General features: G+C 44.0%; 1 protein-coding gene across 2 annotated transcripts in view; it reads right to left on the reverse strand.

The window, feature by feature from the left end:
- The window catches only part of RASGEF1B (RasGEF domain family member 1B), a 632,901-nt gene that overhangs the window by 562,970 nt on the left and 50,094 nt on the right, over positions 1-19,837 (reverse strand). The window contains exon 2 of one of the 2 annotated variants that reach the window (XM_078068829.1): positions 13,868-13,956. Coding sequence is in view for 1 of the 2 variants with exons in the window: in XM_036070550.2 (XP_035926443.1) it covers positions 61-129 (69 nt within the window). In the remaining variant the exon portion in view is untranslated. Of the gene's footprint in view, positions 1-60; positions 223-13,867; positions 13,957-19,837 lie in introns of those variants that run through there. The other variant, XM_036070550.2, reaches the window with a different exon arrangement.

The raw sequence follows: 19,837 nt of genomic DNA on the forward strand, positions 1-19,837 counted from the left end.
GGGGCTCGCCGCCCCGCCACCGCGGACGCCCGCGGCTGCGGGGACACACCCTCCACCTACCTCAAACATGGGAGAGGCGCCCTTGCTCGGCAACGTGCAGCCCAGGAGCTCGGCGAGAAACTTTGCCATATACGAGCGCTGAGGCAGGCTCCCTCCCGAAGCGCCCGATGCGTCCTCGCCCCGCGCGGGACCCGGAGCGGCGGCCGGGGCTCGCGCGCAGCAGCCCGCGGGCCAGAGAGGCCGGGGCTCGGGGGCTGCCCCGCGGCGACCGGGGATGGGGGGCGGGGCGGAGGGCCTGTAGGGGGAGGGGGCGGGGGGGGCCGGGGCCCGGGCGAGCGCCTGCTGCTGGGCCGCCGCCGCCCGCTCCGCCGACCCAGCCTCCCGCGCCGCGGGAGCCGGGCGCTGCGGTCCGCGCTAGCCTTTCCCGCTGAATGTCACCATTACCATAGTAAAGGGAAGGGCCCCGCCGAGGGGGTGGCGGGAGGGCCAACGGCTCCGCAGGACGGCGGAGCGCGCGGGCAAGGGCAGCGAGCGGACAGAGCGCCGCGGCGCAGGCACCCGCCCGGCCCAGCCGCGGGCACCGCCACCCCGGCGACACCGCCCGGCTGGACAGCGGGAGGCGACGGCGGGGAGGGTCCGCTCGGGGAGGCGGGCCAGGATGACCCAGTTCCCCAGTTTCCCTCTCCTGGGCGCGAACCGAGGTGGGAAAGGCGGCTGCCTCGGGCCGCGGACTGACCCCGGCGAGTTGCCGCTGAGAGGCGCGAGCGGCCCAGGGGGCGCCCCCACCGGCTTTTCCCCCACCCTCCCTTTGGGAAAGGGAAAAGGCTCCAGAGCCTGGGAGGAGAGACTCCCACTCCTCTCCTCACATTAACCCCTGTTATTGAATGGAGCAGGCACAAGTGTGCCCCAGAAGGGGAGAGGTGACTCTGTAGGCACAGAGGCTGGGCCAGATAAGCTCCATAATCACAGTCACAGCTCCCTCCCTGACCCTGGCTGGGGTGAGGGGTTAGGGTGGGAAAGGATGGTCAAGCCGGAGACAGACACAGACAGGTGTGGCCCTGTTTTTCTTCCCAGACCTATTGTCTTTTAATGAGGGAGATAACTTTTAGGACACAAGGCCTACGTTGCATCCCTAGAGCGGCACATCTCAAACTTTAATGTACATAAGAAAGACCTGGAGAGCTTGTTTAAAATCAGAAGTCCTGGGCCCCCATTCCCAGTGTTTCTGATTCAGAAGGTTTGGGGCAACCTCAGGATCTGCTTTTTTATTAGGCATCCCAGGAGACTGTGATGTAGGTGGTGCCTAGGCCGGATCTGGAGAAACATTGCCCTACCTTGTCAAATCCAGAAGTCAGGTCATACAAGAACTGTGAAAGCGTTAGATTGGCCATAGAAAGAGACCCTAAAGAAAGTTTGTCAAATCACCTAATTTTATATGCAAGGGAGCAGAACTAGAAAAGTCTGCCTTACTTCACAAGCGACCTTGTACTAGAGACACCCCAGGCATTAGAGAAGCACTCTGTAAATCTTGCTTGACTGAATGAGTAGAAGAAGATGGATAGCTGGATGGATGGTGATGCATAGCTGGTCTAGATTTCCGGATTCGCATTCCAGAATTCTAGCTGATACAGCAAAGTTACTGTGAATTCAGGAAATAAAATGGGAAGGAAAAGTGTTAAACTAATTAGTTGGAATATATATCAGCTCAATGCTTCTCCGAGTTTTTCAGTCAAATATCTTCCACAGTAAAGAGATTATCAAAAACAAATTATCTATGAAATCTCTGGTTTTGTCTTTTTTTCATTTTAGCCTATGAAATATTCCGGTTCATTACAGTATAAAAAGACCTACTCCTATGAGTAAAACTAATGCTTCAAGTATTCTATCTTTATCCAGAACCCACTGGCACAGCACTAGCTAACCCCCATCAGCAAATCAAGAAATGTGGCAGCTAGGTGCCTCGTGCACTACACTAAACAGAAAAGAGAAGGGAAACTAATATGCACTGAGTACCTACAAATGTCTCAGGCACTGTGTCACTGGGTTAGAGCATGGGCTCTGGGGATAGACTACTAAATCCCACTTCTTTTTTTTTTTAAGATTTTATTTTATTTGAGAGAGAGAGAGGGACAGGGATAGCAAGAGACAGAATGAAAGCGGAGGAGAGGGAGAAGCAGGCTCCCCACTGAGCAGAGAGCCGGACTGGATCCCAGGACCCTGGGATCATGACCTGAGCCAAAGGCAAACGCCTAACCGAATGAGCCACCCAGGCGCCCCTAAATCCCACTTCTGATATTTAATAGCTGTGAGACTTCCGAAAAGTGACTTTGCTTCTCTGTGCTTCAGTTTGGGCATCTGCAAATTGGGCAAATAATAAAGGTAGCTACTGCATGTGGTTTGTATTTGTTTTCTATTGCTGTCACAACTTAGCATCTTAAAACAACACCCATTTATTATGTCACGGTTCTGTGGGTGGGCTCAACCAGGTTATGTATGTAGGATCTCACAAGGCTGAAGCCAATATGCAGCCACCTGGGCTCTTACCTAGGGGCCCTGAGAAGAATCCACTTCCAAACCCAGTTCCTGATAGCTGTAGGTCTGAGGTCCTTGCTTCCTTGTTGGTTGTCAGCCCAGGCCCCATCCTCGGCTCCAAGAGGCTGTCCAGGCTTCTTTTCATGTGACCCCATCTTTAAAGCAGCAATTGAGGTGAGCCCTTCTCATGCTTCGAATCTCTCTGACTTCTTTAGCCAACACCAGAGAAAACTTTTGGCTTTAAAGGGGTTCATGTGATTATATGATTATAATATCCAGGCCCACCTAGATAATCTTCCTATCAACAGGTCAACTGATCAATCATGTAATCACGCCTTCTAAGTCGCTTTTGTCACATCAAATAACATAATCACAGAAGTAACACCATGGGTGAAAGCCATGAGAGGTATCTAGAATCCAGATTACCACAGACTATTTTGAAGAATAAGTAAATGTATGCATTTTAAATCCTTAGAACAGTGTTTTGTTTCATTATACTTACAGTAAGAACTCAATAAAGGCTAGCTGTTATTTTTTTCTGCCCATGGCACTACATTTGATTGTCATTACAACTCTGTATTATCTTAAGGGAATATACTGTGAATCAGAAAGATTGTCCATGTCAGTGATGATGTGGAAGAAAGGAACCCTTGTGCACTCTTAGTGGGAATGTAAATTGGTGCAGCCTCTGTGGAAAACAGTATGCAGGTTCCTTAAAAAATTAAAAATAGAAATACCAAATGATCCAGTATTGGGTATTTACCCAAAGAAAATGAAAACACCAATTCAAAAAAATATATGCACCCCTATATTTATTGCAGGATTATTTACAATAGCCAAGATATGGAAGCAACCCAAGTGTCTATTGATAGCTGAATGGATAAAGAAAATCACACACACACACACACACACACACACACACACACACAGTGGAATATTAGTCAGCCATAAAAAAGGGATAAGATCTTGCCATTTGAGACAATATGGATGGATCTAGAGGGTATTACACTAAGTAAAATAAGTCAGACAGAGAAAGACAGATATCATATTATTTCACTTATATGTGGAATGGAAAAAAACTAATGAATGAACTAACAAAAGCACAAATAAACCAAGAACAAACTGATGGTTGCCAGAAGATGGCAAAATGAGTGAAAGGGAATGGGAGGTACAGGCTTCCAGTTATGGAATAAATAAGTCATGGGAACAAGGTACAGCATAGGGGATATAGTCAATGGTATTGTAATAGTGTTACATGGTGACAGATGGCAGTTACACTAGCGGTGAGCATAGTATGACATATAGACGTGTCAAATCACTGTGTCGTACACCTGAAACTAATGTACCAGTGTGTGTCAACTATACTTCTATGTGGGGAAAGGGGAACCCTCCTACACTGTTGGTGGGAATGCAAGCTGGTGCAGCCACTCTGGAAAACAGTATGGAGGTTCCTCAAAAAGTTAAAAATAGAGCTACCCTACGACCCAGCAATTGCACTACTGGGTGTTTACCCCAAAGACACAGATGTAGTGAAAAGAAGGGCCATATGCACCCCAATGTTCATAGCAGCAATGTCCGCAACAGCCAAACTGTGGAAAGAGCCGAGATGCCCTTCAACAGATGAATGGATAAAGAAGATGTGGTTCATATATACAATGGAATATTACTCAGCCATCAGAAAGGATGAATACCCACCGTTTGCATCGACATGGATGGAACTGGAGGGGATTATGCTAAGTGAAATAAGTCAATCAGAGAAAGTCAGTTATCATATCATTTTACTCATTGTTCACTGAAGGGGAAGAAATAAGAGAGGGAGAAAAACCATATGAGACTCTTCACTCCGGGAAACATACTGAGGGTTACAGAAGGGAGGTGGGTAGGGGGATGGGGTAACTGGGTGATGGGCATTAAGGAGGGCACATGATGGGATGAGCACTGGGTGTTATACACAACTAATGAATCATTGAACATTATATCAGAAACAAAAGGTGTTCTATATGTTGGCTAATTGAATTTAAATAAAAAAAAAAAAAAGACTGTCCAACACCACACGACCAACAAGTTAATAGCAGAGACAGGAATCAAACCTGGAGACAGGAGACAGGAATCACACCCAATCAAGTGTGCTTTTACTATGACGTGGTACTGCATCACAGAAAGCTGACAAAGGACAGGTACTGTTCATCTGGGGACGGGGGACTTGAGGAAGACTGTGCCAATAATGAGTGGCAGAAGGAATAGTTACAGAGAGTCACTTGCTGAAGGTGAGTACTTTATGGTCTAGGTGTGAGGGAAGCTGTACTAAATTAAGAAAGTCTTTAACTGAACTGGTGATTTTTAGTGAGCAGAGGCATTTTCTTGTGATGATATTCATCTTAAGGGGCTATAGATTTCACTTGTGGTCTAGACTCATTCCTTTAATGAGCTCTTCCTCCCCGTGGCACCTCCCCTCTGCCATGTTGAATCTTGCAGTGTCAAGAGGAAATAAACATTTCTGAAGAGCAGTCCCACTGACCCAGCCTTGATAGCAAGAGCATTGCCCAGACTCTCTCCAGGGCCTACCCAGGCCTGAGTCACTACCACGCCAATTTTCTGCTGTCTACCTAGCTACCTAGCTAGAAGCATAACAGCAGACACCCAGGACCAAGAAGAAAAAAAAAAGGAAATAAATAAATTATTGTCATCTCTGGTCCTCCCCCATTTAGGACCTTGACCATAGCATTGTTCACGAAAAGGGTTATTCATATACTTTGACTCAGTATTTCTATTTCTAGAATTTATCCTAAAAAATAATCAGAGAATCACTCAAGAGTATTGCACTTAAAATTGTTTCATGTCCATAGGGGCAAGTGTCTTTTTTACTGGCACAGTAATCATCATGGTTAAAAGAGCAGGACTGGAGTTGGCCTGCCTAAGGCTGAACTCTGGCTCTGCCAAGTACCAGGTGAGTGACTCTGGGCAAGCCACGACGATTCCGTAAGCCTCCATCTCCTTATCTGGAAAGTAGGGATGATAAAGCTACCTCATAAGAATTTAATTAGTTACTACTATTATACTAACTTATTAGAATGATGATGATACTAACATACGTTCATATAATTAACGGTTCTAGGTAGTGTCACCATAAGCATCTTTACCGCCAGCATTTTTGCTGCATGACCCAGGGGCCATAAGGCAATATTGCCATAAAAGATTAAAATCATGAAAAATAAAAGAGGGGTATTCATTAAACAAGAAATAAGGAAACATGAAAAAGAATAACAAAATTAAAAAGACTTTGTTGCAAAATACAAAATATTTGAATACATTCAAAATGTATATAGTGTAGATTCATGGCAATACTGTGCAAATAATTGATTTTACTTTGTGGCTTGTACCTAACTAAGCACTTCTTTAAAGTATTTCATTCATAGTAGTATACATTTATTTCATCTTCTCATTCAGCATCACATTCTTTCTTTATTTGCTAAAATTTCTTCCTTCATTGAGAGAGGTATCAGTTTCCAAATACTAGGATGTACATTGTAACTGAGCTTTGTATCACAGTGTTTATTTGGTCTTGACATATTGTCACATGCCTGCTGATAGATGTTCCTAAATTCTATGGGAAATGTGGGTTCAAAACCCCACACCACTGTATAGACCGTTATGAAGGTTGTTTATATGATATAAAAATGACAGTACTGTGTCAATGGAGAAATCAAATCAAACTGTCAACCAGTTATTTTTTTATCTTTTATGGCACAACTGCCTAACGGCCAATGAGTTATATGGCAAAAAATGTTTTCCGTGAACATGTTTACAGCAAAGATGTCTACGGCAAAGAGGCTTACAGCAAAAACTCTAGATACAATAATTAATATACTAATACTAATAAAGTACCTAGTCAATAGTAATAGTAATAAATGTTAACTATTAGAAGGGTTATGATTAACGATACATCCTCAATTCCTGGCCCATCACCTGGCACTCTGTACTCAATAAAAACTGATTGAATGAATGGATGGATGGACAAATAAATGAGCAAGGGCGCCTGGGTGGCTCAGTTGGTTAAGCGACTGCCTTCGGCTCAGGTCATGATCCTGGAGTCCTGGGATCGAGTCCCACATCGGGCTCCCTGCTCAGCGGGGAGTCTGCTTCTCCCTCTGCCCCTCCCCCCTCTCATGCTCTCTCTATCTCATTCTCTCTCTCAAATAAATAAATAAAATCTTTAAAAAAAAAACAAAACAAAACAAAACAAATAAATGAGCAAAGATACTTGTTGCAGCATTATAAAGCCAAAATTTGTAAATCTTCTAACATCTAGCAACAGGAGATTGGTTTGACATATTATGGTTCTTAAATATAGTCGGCATAAAGTGTATTTTTAAAGACTATTCACTGACCTCGAAAATGTCCTTTATATAATGTTGGTGGGGGACAGCATACAGTATGTGTAGTATGCACTAATTTTGTAAAATGTTTCCATGCATACATCAGAAGAAAATGGGAGGAGATATACCAAAAGGCAATAATAGTTCTCTCGGGGTGACAAAATAATAGATAATTTTTATTTTCTTTCTTCTTTAAACATTCCTGAATTTTCTATTCTTTTCAGTGAACCTGAGCACAACATCCATTCTAATACTTTTTTTCTTAATCTCATCATGGAGAACTTGGACATTTAAAAAAGTTATCGAGTTAATCTTAACTGATTTAAGATCTTATCCCTTTAGTAAAACATTTGCAATAGACCAATTAACACAGCTAAATATACTGCACTGATACTCTCCTTAAGGAATCTGTTTGTAAAGAGACTTTACTAAATATCATCCAAAATTCAATTTTAAAGACACTCACCTTTATTGTAAAAGCTAACAGGCTGGTTATCAATAATAGCCGTGACCCTGAGGATGGCAAAGTCATAAGGAGCACATATAACCTATTTTTATAGCTTACCTATTTTCTCTTCTCATTTAGTTTAGAAACTAATGTACAAGTTGAGGGCACCTACATGGCTCATTGGTTAAGCACTGGACTCTGGTCTCAGCTCAGGTCATGATCTCAGGGTTGTGGGATCGAGCTCTACATCGGGCCCTGCATTCAGTGCAGAGTCTACTTGGAAATTCCCTCTCCCTCTCCCTCTGCGCCCCCCCCACTTGTGCTGTAAATAACTAAATCAATAAATAAAATCTTGTGTTTTAAAAAAAGAAAGGAACTAATGTAGAAGTTGAAGAATAAAGCTCTGGAAATTGTCATTTATCCAGAGTAAGTAATAATGTATGCCTGCCAAGCCATAAAGAATACTACTTTCTCCACTGATGGATGAATAGATAAAGAAAATGTGATACACACACACACACACACACACACACACACACACACACACACAGAAGAATATTATTCAGCCATAAGAAAGAATGAAATTTTGCCATTTGTGACAACATGGATGTACCTTGAGGGCATTATGCTAGGTGAAATAAGACAGAGAAAGACAAATACTGTATGATCCACTTACATGTGGAATCTTAAAAAAACAAAAAAACTAAAACTAAAACAAGCTCATAGGTACACACAACACATTGGTAGTTGCCAGAGGCCATGGGGGGAGCAGTTGGCAAAGGTGAAGAGGGACGGGCAGCTGTAGCTCAGTTGGTTGAGTGACTGACTCTTGATTTCGGCTCAGGTCATGATCTCAGGGTTGTGAGATCAAGCCCCTCGTTGGGCTCTGCGCTCAGAGCGTGGAGTCTACTGGGGATTCTCTCCCTCTCCCTCTGCCCCGCCTCGCCCCCTCTCTCAAATAAATAAATAAAATCTTAAAAAAAACGGTGAAAGGGGTCAACATGTACAAACTTCCATCTATAAAGGAAATAAGTCATGAGGATATAACATACAGCATGGCAACTCTAGTTGATAATACTGTATTGAATAATTGAAAGTTGCTACAAGAGTAGTAAGTCTTAAAAGTTCTCATCACAAGGAAAAAAATATTCTGTACCTAGTGTGGTGATGGATGTTAACTAGACTTATTGTGGGGATCATTTTGCAATATAGACAAATATCAAATCATTATGTTGTACACCTGAAACTAATATAATGTTGCGTGTCAGCTATACCTCAATAAAAAATAATAATAATCAAAGAAATAATACTACTTCAGTTTACCCCGCTTCCTTCTTGGCTCTCAGGGAGAGCCGGTATTGCAGTTACTATAAATACTGTACTTTGGTATGGTCAAAAAATAGAGCAGTCTGATTAATCAACTATCCTGACTAATTATCATCTATGCAACACATGAATTACCACTTTTCAAAAAATTAGGCTGTCACAAATTGCAATTAACACTGCAACTCTCCTGAAGGTTTCCTAATTCTTTGATGAGGCAGAAGGCGCTTCCGTGTCTCTCACGGCGTGAGGCTCACCAGCATAAACGTCGTTTATCCCAGTAGGACGGATGAGGGGAGATGCTGGCTAATAGGAATTTTCAGTCGAGAGAAATGCAAGCAAGCCAGGTTTCACTGTGTTTACAAGGCTGAATGAATGTCTATTGAGCTCTTTAAGCACCTCCTGAGAAAGGCGCTCTATTTGTCGATGTTATAATTATTATTCCGCAGGAATACAATGGTAACATTCTATTTTACAACAAAGAAAATTAGATTACAAGTTTTCCTACAATCCTCCCTCCTCCCGCTAAGATCACACACCGTACAGAGTTACAATGGTGCCAATTACACCATCTTTTCATGCACTATATGCTCCTTGGGCTCTTGATGATCTGAATGGATTTTATACCAAACAGTAGCTACCGGCAGCAATCAAAACAATTTGGAGGAAAATAGTTCCATCTTCCGTGTTCAAGTACTGTTATTGATTTAAACTTCATATTTGCCTCACTTCTTTCTTGGTACAACAAGCAAGCATGTGGCTTCTGTCTGGGCCCCCATTCTGCCTTATCGAGAAGAAGCGGAGGGAAAGCCTGATGCGCACTAGGCCATTTCCATCACTAGTTGCTACAAGCCCGCTTCCATCAAAGAGAGAGTGGTTTTAAGAATTTAGTCCAATCCACCACATCCCTGTCCCCTCACTGCACCTTACAGAATCAGAGGCACCGAGAGGTTAAGGCTTTTGCCCTAGTTTACACAGCTAGCATATTGGCAGAGCAGGGCCCAGATTCTCGACCTCCGGATAGCCTACACGCTCCACTGACTCACTTCCTCGGTGCCCATTGTGTGAAACGCCACATCTTCTCTAAATCACTGATGAGATTTTGCCTGAAAAATAACACTACTCTTTGAGCTAGGTATAAAACAAAAGAAGACAAGAAGGGAGAGACAGATTGTGGGATGGAGGTTAGGGAAAAGAGCCCAGCGTCATGTCTTTGAGGTACCCTCCCACATCACAGCCAAGCTTACTCTCCTGATGCAGGAATTTGGGGTTTCAGTCCTGGCACAATTAGTGGCCCAGGTTTATTTATTTGAAAAGCTGTAACGGGACTCCCTGAAAGAGTCTTTGCAGGATATTTGAAGCTGATGGCCAGAGGCTCTTTAATGAGCAAAGAAATACTCTGACCCTCCCAGCCCTGCCCTGGCTGTCTGAGAGGGGAGGGAGACCTATTCTAACATGGGAAAGATTCAAGGTTTAGGTCAGTATAATTGGCTGATGCTCAACACAAAAGGAAGTTAGTCTGTTTAAGGGGTTAAGTCATTCAGTGTGATATCAATCAGCTTCCAACTCAGCCCTGCAGGGAACTTAGTATTATGAGTCTCAAGAGAGGTGCAGCCTGGAGAAATTGAATCAATAAATGGGAAAGTTGCAATATTATAGGTGTGATAAGAAGCTAAGAGAATAAGCTACACCTCCCCCGAGGTTGGGACTTAACATAAGAGTCACTGTGCTTGTGGGAAAGGGTCTGGCTCATCATGGTGCTGGTGACTGCGGGAGTGCCTAGGTCAACACCAATGACAAATGAGAGGACTGATACTACATAACAATGACAAAACCCACGGTGGCATCAAGGCTATGCCATACCCTTAGGAACCACTCCGCTCAAGGGTAGAGAACCAAAGTTCACCTCAGAAAAAAGTGGGGCATCAATATGGAGCCCTGAGTCAGCCAAGTGCATCAGTGGGTGGCAGCGAGTAGGACTGTAGCTTCCACCAGGCAGTCGGACCAGCCAGGAAGCAATGGTGGCCTCAAAGGAGCAGAGAAAGGGAGCCAGCCCTAAAATGCAGAGCTGCTGCAGGGATGGAGCTAACCATGTGAGAGCCTGGATCCTCCATAGGAAGGAATCCTCCATGGGATCTGCTAGAAAGCTAAAGATCCAAAAGCTTCCCCCGAAAGGGCTTGAGGCAAATGCTATTTTGGCATTCCACTGCTTCATACCCTCCTTGGACTGGTCCACCATCCCAACTGGTGTGGCCTACGTCTGTGAAAGTCCAGATGAAAGACAGCGGGGACAAGGGAGAGGACAGGCGGTCTGCTCTCGGAGAGAAGCACACCATCCCACTAAAGGCTGCTTCAGTTCTAACTCTCCACAGAGGCCCAGATCTGCTCTGCATTAGACACTCAGCAAGATTAAAGAGTTCCGGACAAGGTCACCCCTCGGGCTCCATCAGCCCCACAACCAATACAGTTCAAAAATGACTCAACGTCAGACCAAATCTATAACAGCCACATACTTAAACCAAAGCTTTTTGAAAAAAACACTGCTTCTATCTTCTCTGTTCCTTCCCGTATCAGCCTTGACCTCTCAACTCTCCATGGGCAGAGGTGTGTTTCAGACATCTTTCCACAGCCAAGCAGCACAAGCCATGATGCAGAAGCCACATGTCCACTTTTCTCTACCCTTCGTTTCTGGGCTAATGACAGTAACAACGGCCAACATGACTAGGTGAGAGGCTCTGTGCTAGGCACTTTGCATATATTACTATACATTATTATATTTGATCATTTTATCCACTCCTCCGGGGAACACAATCCTAATCCCTACTTTATCAATGAGGAAAATACAGCACAGAGATACTTATTACCTTCCAAAGGTCACATAGCTAGAAAGACATGGAGCTTGGCCAGGCATCCAGGCAGTCCTCCAGAGCCCACAACCTTCCCCTACATCCCATCATCATTAGACTAGAAGAGCAGCAAGGGATTGGACTCTTTCAGCTCCCCCTGTAGGGAAAACTGAATGCGAAATGAGTTTTAAAAGGAAGCAGTTTTTAAATATACACTGTCTCATCTAAAAACATGCAAATTTTTCTGACTAAATAAAAATGAGCAGAACTGAAGAATTTTGACCCCGATGCCCTCAAACCCACACCAGAGAGAACATTCCAAGTTCACTCTCTGTGAGTCACCCATGCCCAACACTTGCTTGTTGAGTAATGCTAGGAGAGTCCCAATGGGTTCCCACCCAAACTGCATATAATTTAAAGAGCTTTCCCAATCTCCTGCTAAATTTCTCCAACTTAAGTGAGATTTTAAGTTGAGAACTTGGCTTGATTGGCTTAACTTATTTTCATCCATTTCAGAGTTTAAGATTCCCAAATGCAGGGGCACATGGGTGGCTCAATCCATTAAGCATCTGTCTTCGGCTCAGGTCATGATCCCAGGGTCCTGGGATGGAGCATCGGGCTCCCCGCTCAGTGGGGAGCCTTTTCCCTCTCCCTCTGCTGTTCCCCCTGCTTGTGCTTGTCCTCTCTCTCTCAAATAAATAAATAAAATCTTTTTTTAAAAAAAGATTCCCATATGCCAATTACCTTAAATGACACAAGGGTTCCAGGTCAAAGACACCCAACAGCCAAATAACTTTGGTCCTACACCAAATAACTTTAGTCCTACAATGAGCTACAGATACTAGGACAGGCCCAGCAACAGTCACAAGAGTTCCCTTGAGAGAGGAAAGAGGTTCAAGTTTCATCCCTTCGGAAAACAGGACTTAGATTTAGCCAGGGAAGAATCTGCAGATGTCCAGGGTCTAATCGGCACCCACTGGAAATGGTCGCAGTTTAAGCCCAGCCACCTCATGGGTGCATCGAAAGTGTTCATAGATCCTTATTTATCTCAAGGATATAGGTCTGTAGAGGGTACATGGTGATCAGGAAAGGAGAAACCATTTATTAAAACATGCCAGAGGCATCAGCAAACAAAAGAAAATATAATTGTAGAGAGGGTGCCCCTAGTAACCTCCCCCAAAAGATAAGGAAAACACAAATGATCCAAACCAAAAAACTCTGAAAGGGGGTTGAAAAAGAGGGGGAAAAAAAAAAAAACAGGCTTTGTGTTTGATTCTGGAAACATATATTATGCTCACACTGAGAGCTGGCGGGCAGATGGTTGAAGCTCATACAAGGAATATTAAATCTATTGAAACCCTCTCACCCTCCTGATATAACACAGCTCATGCCTAGAGGGCAAGACAATCAGCACACAACTGCCTACAAATCACTCAGATTCTGTCACTAGCTGGGAAATCCTCACTGCATCCTCAAGCACGGGGAGCTTGAATGGTTTGCCCCATCCCTCATTACAGCTCAGGCAGAGAGGGTCAGAAGGCTGAGTCTGTCTGTCTGCCTGTCTCTCTCTCTCTCTGTTTCTCTCTGTCTCTGTCTCTCTCTGTGTCTCTCTCTCTGTGTCTCTCTGTGTCTCTCTCCATCTCTCTCTGTGTCTCTCTCTCCATCTTTCTCTTTGTCTCTCTCTCTCTGTGTCTCTCTCTCTGTGTCTCTCTGTGTCTCCATCTCTCTCTGTGTCTCTCTCTCCATCTTTCTCTTTGTCTCTCTCTCTCTGTGTCTCTCTCTCCATCTCCATCTCTCTCTCTCTCCATCTCTGTGTCTCTCTGTCTCTCTGTGTCTCTCTCTGTATCTCTCTCTCCATCTCTGTCTCTCTCTCTGTGTCTCTCTCCATCTCTCTCTCTCTCTCCATCTCTGTTTCTCTCTGTCTCTGTCTCTCTCTGTGTCTCTCTCTGTGTCTCTCTGTCTCTCTGTGTTCTCTCCATCTCTCTCTGTGTCTCTCTCTCCATCTCTCTCTCTGTGTGTCTCTCTCTCTGTCTCTCTCTCCATCTCTCTCTCTCTCTCTCCATCTCTCTCTCTGTGTCTCCATCTCTCTCTCTCTCTCTCTCTCCATCTGTGTCTCTCTGTCTCTCGCTCTCACACACGCACACATGCACACACAGTGGACGTCTTTGTATTCAGACTGGTTTCTGCCATTGGAGGCAGATATGAAATGAAATGGCACGTGAAAAGCACCCAGCATAGAGCCTGTTTATGGGGCTTGCTATGTTTTTGCCATCTCTTTGCAGGAATAAGAACAGATAATTAGATTTTAAAGGCCAGGAGAAATGAAGTCAACAAACTTTTACCTTGCCCAGTAGTCCTTTACTCTTTAAATCTTCTGATGGGCAATCATTCAACAATGTGGTGAAGGTCACACATGCTCCTCCGATTCTGCCTGGAAATAGCAAAGCACGAGATGAGAAAATCATTCCAAAATAATAGAATATGCTGTATTCCTCTTTTAACCTGAGCATCAAAAGCTCAGTGGCTCGGGGCGCCTGGTTCAGTCAGTTAAGCGCCGACTCTTGATCTTGGTTCAGGTCACGATCTCAGAGTCATGAGATCGAGCCCCAAGTCGGGCTCCATGCAAGCTGTGGAGCCTGCTTGGGCTTCTCTCTCTCCCTCTCCCTCTGCCCTTCCATACCCTCTCTCCCTCTCTATAAATAAGTAAATAAAGCTCAGTGGCTTATGAGTATTTGGGTGACAAGCTGCTTTAGAGCCAGGTTACTCAAAGTATGGTTCACAAACCAATTCCATTGACTTCATCTGGGAGCGAGTTAGAAATGCAGCGTTCCAGGCCCCACCCAGACCTACTGAATCAGAGTCTGTGCCTTAACCAGCTCCCCAGAGCGGACTTGTTTGCTCAGGAAAGCACTGCTCTAAGCAGGCAGTAATCTCGACTGAGAGGTGTGTGCACCTCAGGGCCCACAGAAAATGATCTATAGGGTGAGCAAAGAAATCTTACAGCTTCTATTTTTAAGTGTCTGTCTCTATGTTCGTTTACTTTATTTTTATTTTTGTTTATGATTATCTCAAAAAAGAAATTCAGCTTCTCTACTATTTGACATTTAGCTTGACAGTGATATGTGTATAAACATCAATAAATATATGGAAAGTATGGCCTCAACTTTTTTTTTTTTTAACTGATGAGGGCTTTCCACTTAAAAATTGGGCTGATGGTTCTAGCTAAGCTGTGGTATACTTAGGCCATCTCCCTGTCCAGGAAGCTTCCACTATGACATGTTGACTAGATGTCCACTGTCTCCTCCCAGTGACCTTATAAATATGTACAGCGGCATACAGCAGGGCCCTTCTCCCAGAGCACTCACCACTGTTTGTCCAGCTGTGCTTCACCCAGCACACATCTGAGCGAGCTGGCCAAAGGACAGGGACACATGATGACACTGACACTTCTGTCTGTGATCCTCTCACCAACCCTACCTTACATCCATACCATATACTAGTGTGCTCGAGTCCTTTGCAAGACCCACATATAAACAAATAATCATCCTCCAATAAAATAATTAACTCATTTTATTTGTAGTAAGCACCATGAGGAAAAGTGCAAGAGGGTCAGGGCAAACATTCATAGCCTGGAGGGCCAGGGAAACCTCCATGAGGAAGTGACATTTGTTTGGGGACCTAAAGAACAAACACAACTTAGGAGCATTCAGGCAGGAGGAGCAAGTGCAAAGGACCTATGTGAGGAAGGAATTTGGAACAGATCAGATTCTAGTGTGGTTGGATATTAGTGAGCAAGAGAAAGGGAAGCAGGGATGAAGCTAGAGGGGAAGACAGGGTGCAGATGTTTGGGACCATGTCAAGGATTTGGGACTTTTATCACATTAGACTACTGAGTGTAGGCTGATGTCCCAGTTTGAGCTCATCCAAAAGCAGATCCTGAGGCAAGGACTGGGTATAAAAACTTTGTTTGGGAAGTAATCCAAGAAGCTTGGTGAGGGTTGCCAAAGATACAAATGTAGGGATCCGAAGGGGTACATGCACCCCGATGTTTATAGCAGCAATGTCCACAATAGCCAAACTATGGAAAAAGCAAAGATGTCCATCAACAGATGAATGGATGAAGAAGAGGTGGTATATATATACAATGGAATATTATGCAGCCATCAAAAGGAATGAAATCTTGCCATTTGCAACAACGTGGATGGAACTGGAGGGTATTATGCTGAGCGAAATAAGTCAATCAGAGAAAGACATGTATCATATGACCTCACTGATATGAGGAATTCTTAATCTCAGGAAACAAACTGAGGGTTGCTGGAGTGGTGGGGGGTGGGAGGGATGGGGTGGCTGGGTGATAGACATTGGGGAGGGTATGTGCTATGGTGAGCGCTGTGAATTGTGTAAGACCATTGAATCACAGACCTGTACCTCTGAAAAGAATAATACATTACATGTTAAAAAAAAAGAAGATAGTAGGAAGGGAAAAATGAAGGGGGGAATCGGAGGGGGAGATGAACCATGAGAGACTATGGACTCTGAGAAACAAACTGAGGGTTCTAGAAGGGAGGGGGTGGGAGGATGGGTTAGCCTGGTGATGGGTATTAAAGAGGGCACGTATTGAATGGAGCACTGGGTGTTATACACAAACAATGAATCATGGAACACTACATCAAAAACTAATGATGTAATCTATGGTGATTAACACAACATAATAAAATAAAATTTAAAAAAAAAGAAGCTTGGTGAGGGTTGAAGACAAGGTAGCAAGGCAAGTCAATAAGAGGGTCACCAATGAGCACAGGAGACAATCAGGGTCAATCCTGGAGGGGACCCTCTGGGTGACTGCATGAAACATGCCTTAGAATGTTCCCACTGAGAGGCAGGGAAGTTGGACACATAGCCATCAGTTCTCACCCCCGTTGTTTGCAAGATGTTTCTGTAGTGTTAACTCCCACCTTGTATGAAGATGAGGAGGGGCCTATGGCCAGAGAACGTACTCATCACCTGCAGGTAGACGTCCCGCATGCAGATAGAGTGAACAACCCGCCCACCTCACCCGCGAATGTCCTGGTGTTAGTGTGGAAACTCCTGCATCCTGGGAACCCCCTAAGTCCTGGCAAACTGAGATGACTGGTCACTCTAATAGAAGAACTATCTGCAGGGGACATCTGGAGTAGGTCAAAGGGATATGTGTGGAGCACTGGCAACTGTGAAATGGCATCGAAAGATCCCACAAGTGCACCCTGTCTAGCTCCTGAAATGATATTTTCTTACCAGAAAGACAGAGGCAATGACATATGTTAGCAAAGCCCGGGAGGATTGCAAAGCTGGACAGTACAAAGTTCCAGAATGTAATCCAGGTCATTGCCTATAATAACACACCTGTATTAGTTTCCTAGGGCTGCTAGAGTAAGTCAACACAAATTTAGTGGTTTAGAACAATACAAATTTGTATTATGGTATAGTTCTGGAGGTGGAAGCCTAAAATGGTTGGCAGGGCTGTCTTCCTTTTGGAGGCTCTAGAGGAGAAGGCATTTCCTTGCCTTTTCCAGCTTCTAGAGTCTGCATTCCCACCTGCAGTCCCGTAGCTCTCTGACTTCTGCTTCCATCATGAAATCTTCCTCTCTGACTTTGACCTTCCTGCCTCCCTCTCACAAAGACCCTTGTGATTACATTGGGCCAACCTGAATAATCCAGGATAACCAATCTTAAAATCCTTCACTGAATCACATCTGCGGAGTCCCCTTTATGCCATATAAGGTGACATAATCACAAGTTGTGGGACATCTCTGGGGCGCGGAGGGGAGCATTCTGTCTACAACAATGTTCGTGACTCTAAGGCACATTTCATCATAAGATGTACATTAATTTAGTCGCGGCTTTGATGAGTGGTAACCACTATCTAATTAAACGTATATTTTAAATATGTATCCTGATTTCAGAAATGTTAAAATGTGAACAGCTATACATCTCAGAATTCAGCATCCATGGGAATTCAACAAGCGGAGCAGAGCTGCATTTTTATAGAGGCTCGGGTTCTACATGCAGAACCTAAGCTGAATCCACCGGGGAGTGTAGAGCAGTTAAGAGACAGGCTCTGCCCTCATGGAGATTTCCTTCTGATGGGAGAGGCAGACAATAAGCAGTTACCCAGCGGGTGATGAGTGCCATGAGGAAGAAGAAAGTAGAGGGAGGAAAGAGAGGCTATATGGTAGGGCAGGGAGGAGAGGAGCTCATTCACCTGGACCAGGTCAGGGGAAGTATGTAAGGAGGTCATGGTTAAGTGGAGGCCCAGAAAACAGGCTCAGCGTCAAAGGGCAGTCCAAGCACAAGAACTATGAGGTGGAAAGAAGCTTGACGCTGGAACATTCCTCGGTTTCACGGGAACAATGCTTCCCAACTACCACCAATCCCACGCTGAGGCATAATGCTGCTCAGGTTACATCAGCTATAAAACTTGACAGCAAATTCCATTTTTTTTCTTTTTTTTCTTAAGGTTGGGTGGGAGGTATGGTGGGACAAGAAGGGGAACAAAGTTAGAGCTAAGAAGATTATCTGCTATAAAACTTAAGAGCAGAAACTACCATTGTGTTACTAAACTTGTATTAAGTGCGTCACCTGTGAGCAGCATAGAGCTAGGCCCAAAGGAAACATGATATTCTCATCTTCCTACTTTTTGCTCCCTTAACAACTGGTTTCCTTATTTTGAAAAATCACATGGGCATTTCTTCCCTTGTTTTTTTTCTTTTCAACTTTACAATCACAACACCCCAGTACTTCTACCACCTCCATCCTTACACGCCCGACTCCCACCCTCCCGAAGTTGCCCCTTATCAGAAAGCCAGAACTCTGCAAAGCATATGAGCCTGTCCTAGGGAAAACAAGACACAGGCCTGTCCCCAGACCAGAGATGAGACAACCGGGTCCTGTCCCAACCAGGGTCAGGGGCCAAGACCATTGTCGGCTTGATTAAAGCCCCATCAAAGAGAATAAACAGAAGTCTCAGTCCCTCTCAAGAGAAAGGGAAAAGCCATCTGGAAAATCCCCCACATCGTTATGACAGCTACAAATTGCCAATTATTAATGGCTCCCAATCTAACAGCCAGACTACAACAGGGACTCGATTTGTTAGGAAATGCTGGTGAGGACCAGTTCCCCCAAACAAAAGGGCAAACACACAAGCACAAAGAATCCGCCCACGCCCTCCCGAGAAGTTCAAAGGTTCAGAATCTTGCAGCTTTAGAGGATAATCTGGAGGAGACTCATTAGTGGTGAAAGGGTGAGGCCTCAAGCTGTGGCTCATGACTAAATCATGTAACAGAACACCTTCTTATTAACCTTGACTTACACATCTCAACAATGTTTCCTGACATTAAATTTGCAATCAAGATAGATACAATCAATATAAACACTAGTCAGGGATATGTAGGAAATAGAAATCTGATTTTTTTTTTTTTTTTGTCATTCCCTTGGGTTTTTCAGGAAAGTGAAAATTTAAATTTTAAAATTTTAAAATTTTAAAAATTGCTCACCCACATGCCTGTGAATCTGATGGTTATTTTACAAATCATTACAATGACAACAATATATAGTCTGGCAACTCAATTGTCATGGATGTTTAACTTAAACCTCTAGCTTTCAGAAGTAAATTTATATAACTCTATTATTGTTAGAACAGTCATTTTAAAGTCCTATTATTCCACATGTAAAGTATCTTGACCCAAGTCCTACGGGAAGCAAGGAGGGCCTGGAAATTTATAATTATATTTGGCCTAAACGTGAAACTGTAACCAAGAAACCAGGAAATTTTCAATAATAGCCTGGACTAAGCTGAATACTTTCCAAACCATAAATCATAGGTTTGTTGGACACCCTTTCAGGTTAAATGATGCAAGCAATTTCAGTGCAGGCTGGTGTGATGCCCACCGAAATGAAATGTGAACCAATATCTACAGGGAGATGTTCAGCATGATCCATGAGGATTTAACCATAAGTCACTCATTAGTGTTAACGGAGCATGGCTCTCAACTTCCAGATGATACCTTGGAATGTTACTGCCTGGAGAAAAGGTAGATCAAGGCAGTACCAGCTGTGATCTGGGAAAATTGAAGGTAAATAAAGTGTTATCACCTATTAGAGGTGGAGGGAACTGAAAGCCCAATCTATTTTTACGAACCTGTCAACACAGCATATTTTATATAGAAACTCATCTGCCATTCATCATCAAAAACTACCTTTGACTGTGGTTGTTCTGCCCCCTCTTTGTAACCAAGCTGCCTAAACTGATGAGGAAGGCAGCAATTCTATCTTAT

This window comes from Halichoerus grypus, chromosome 3 (assembly GCF_964656455.1).
Source record: "Halichoerus grypus chromosome 3, mHalGry1.hap1.1, whole genome shotgun sequence".
NCBI lineage: Eukaryota > Metazoa > Chordata > Mammalia > Carnivora > Phocidae > Halichoerus > Halichoerus grypus.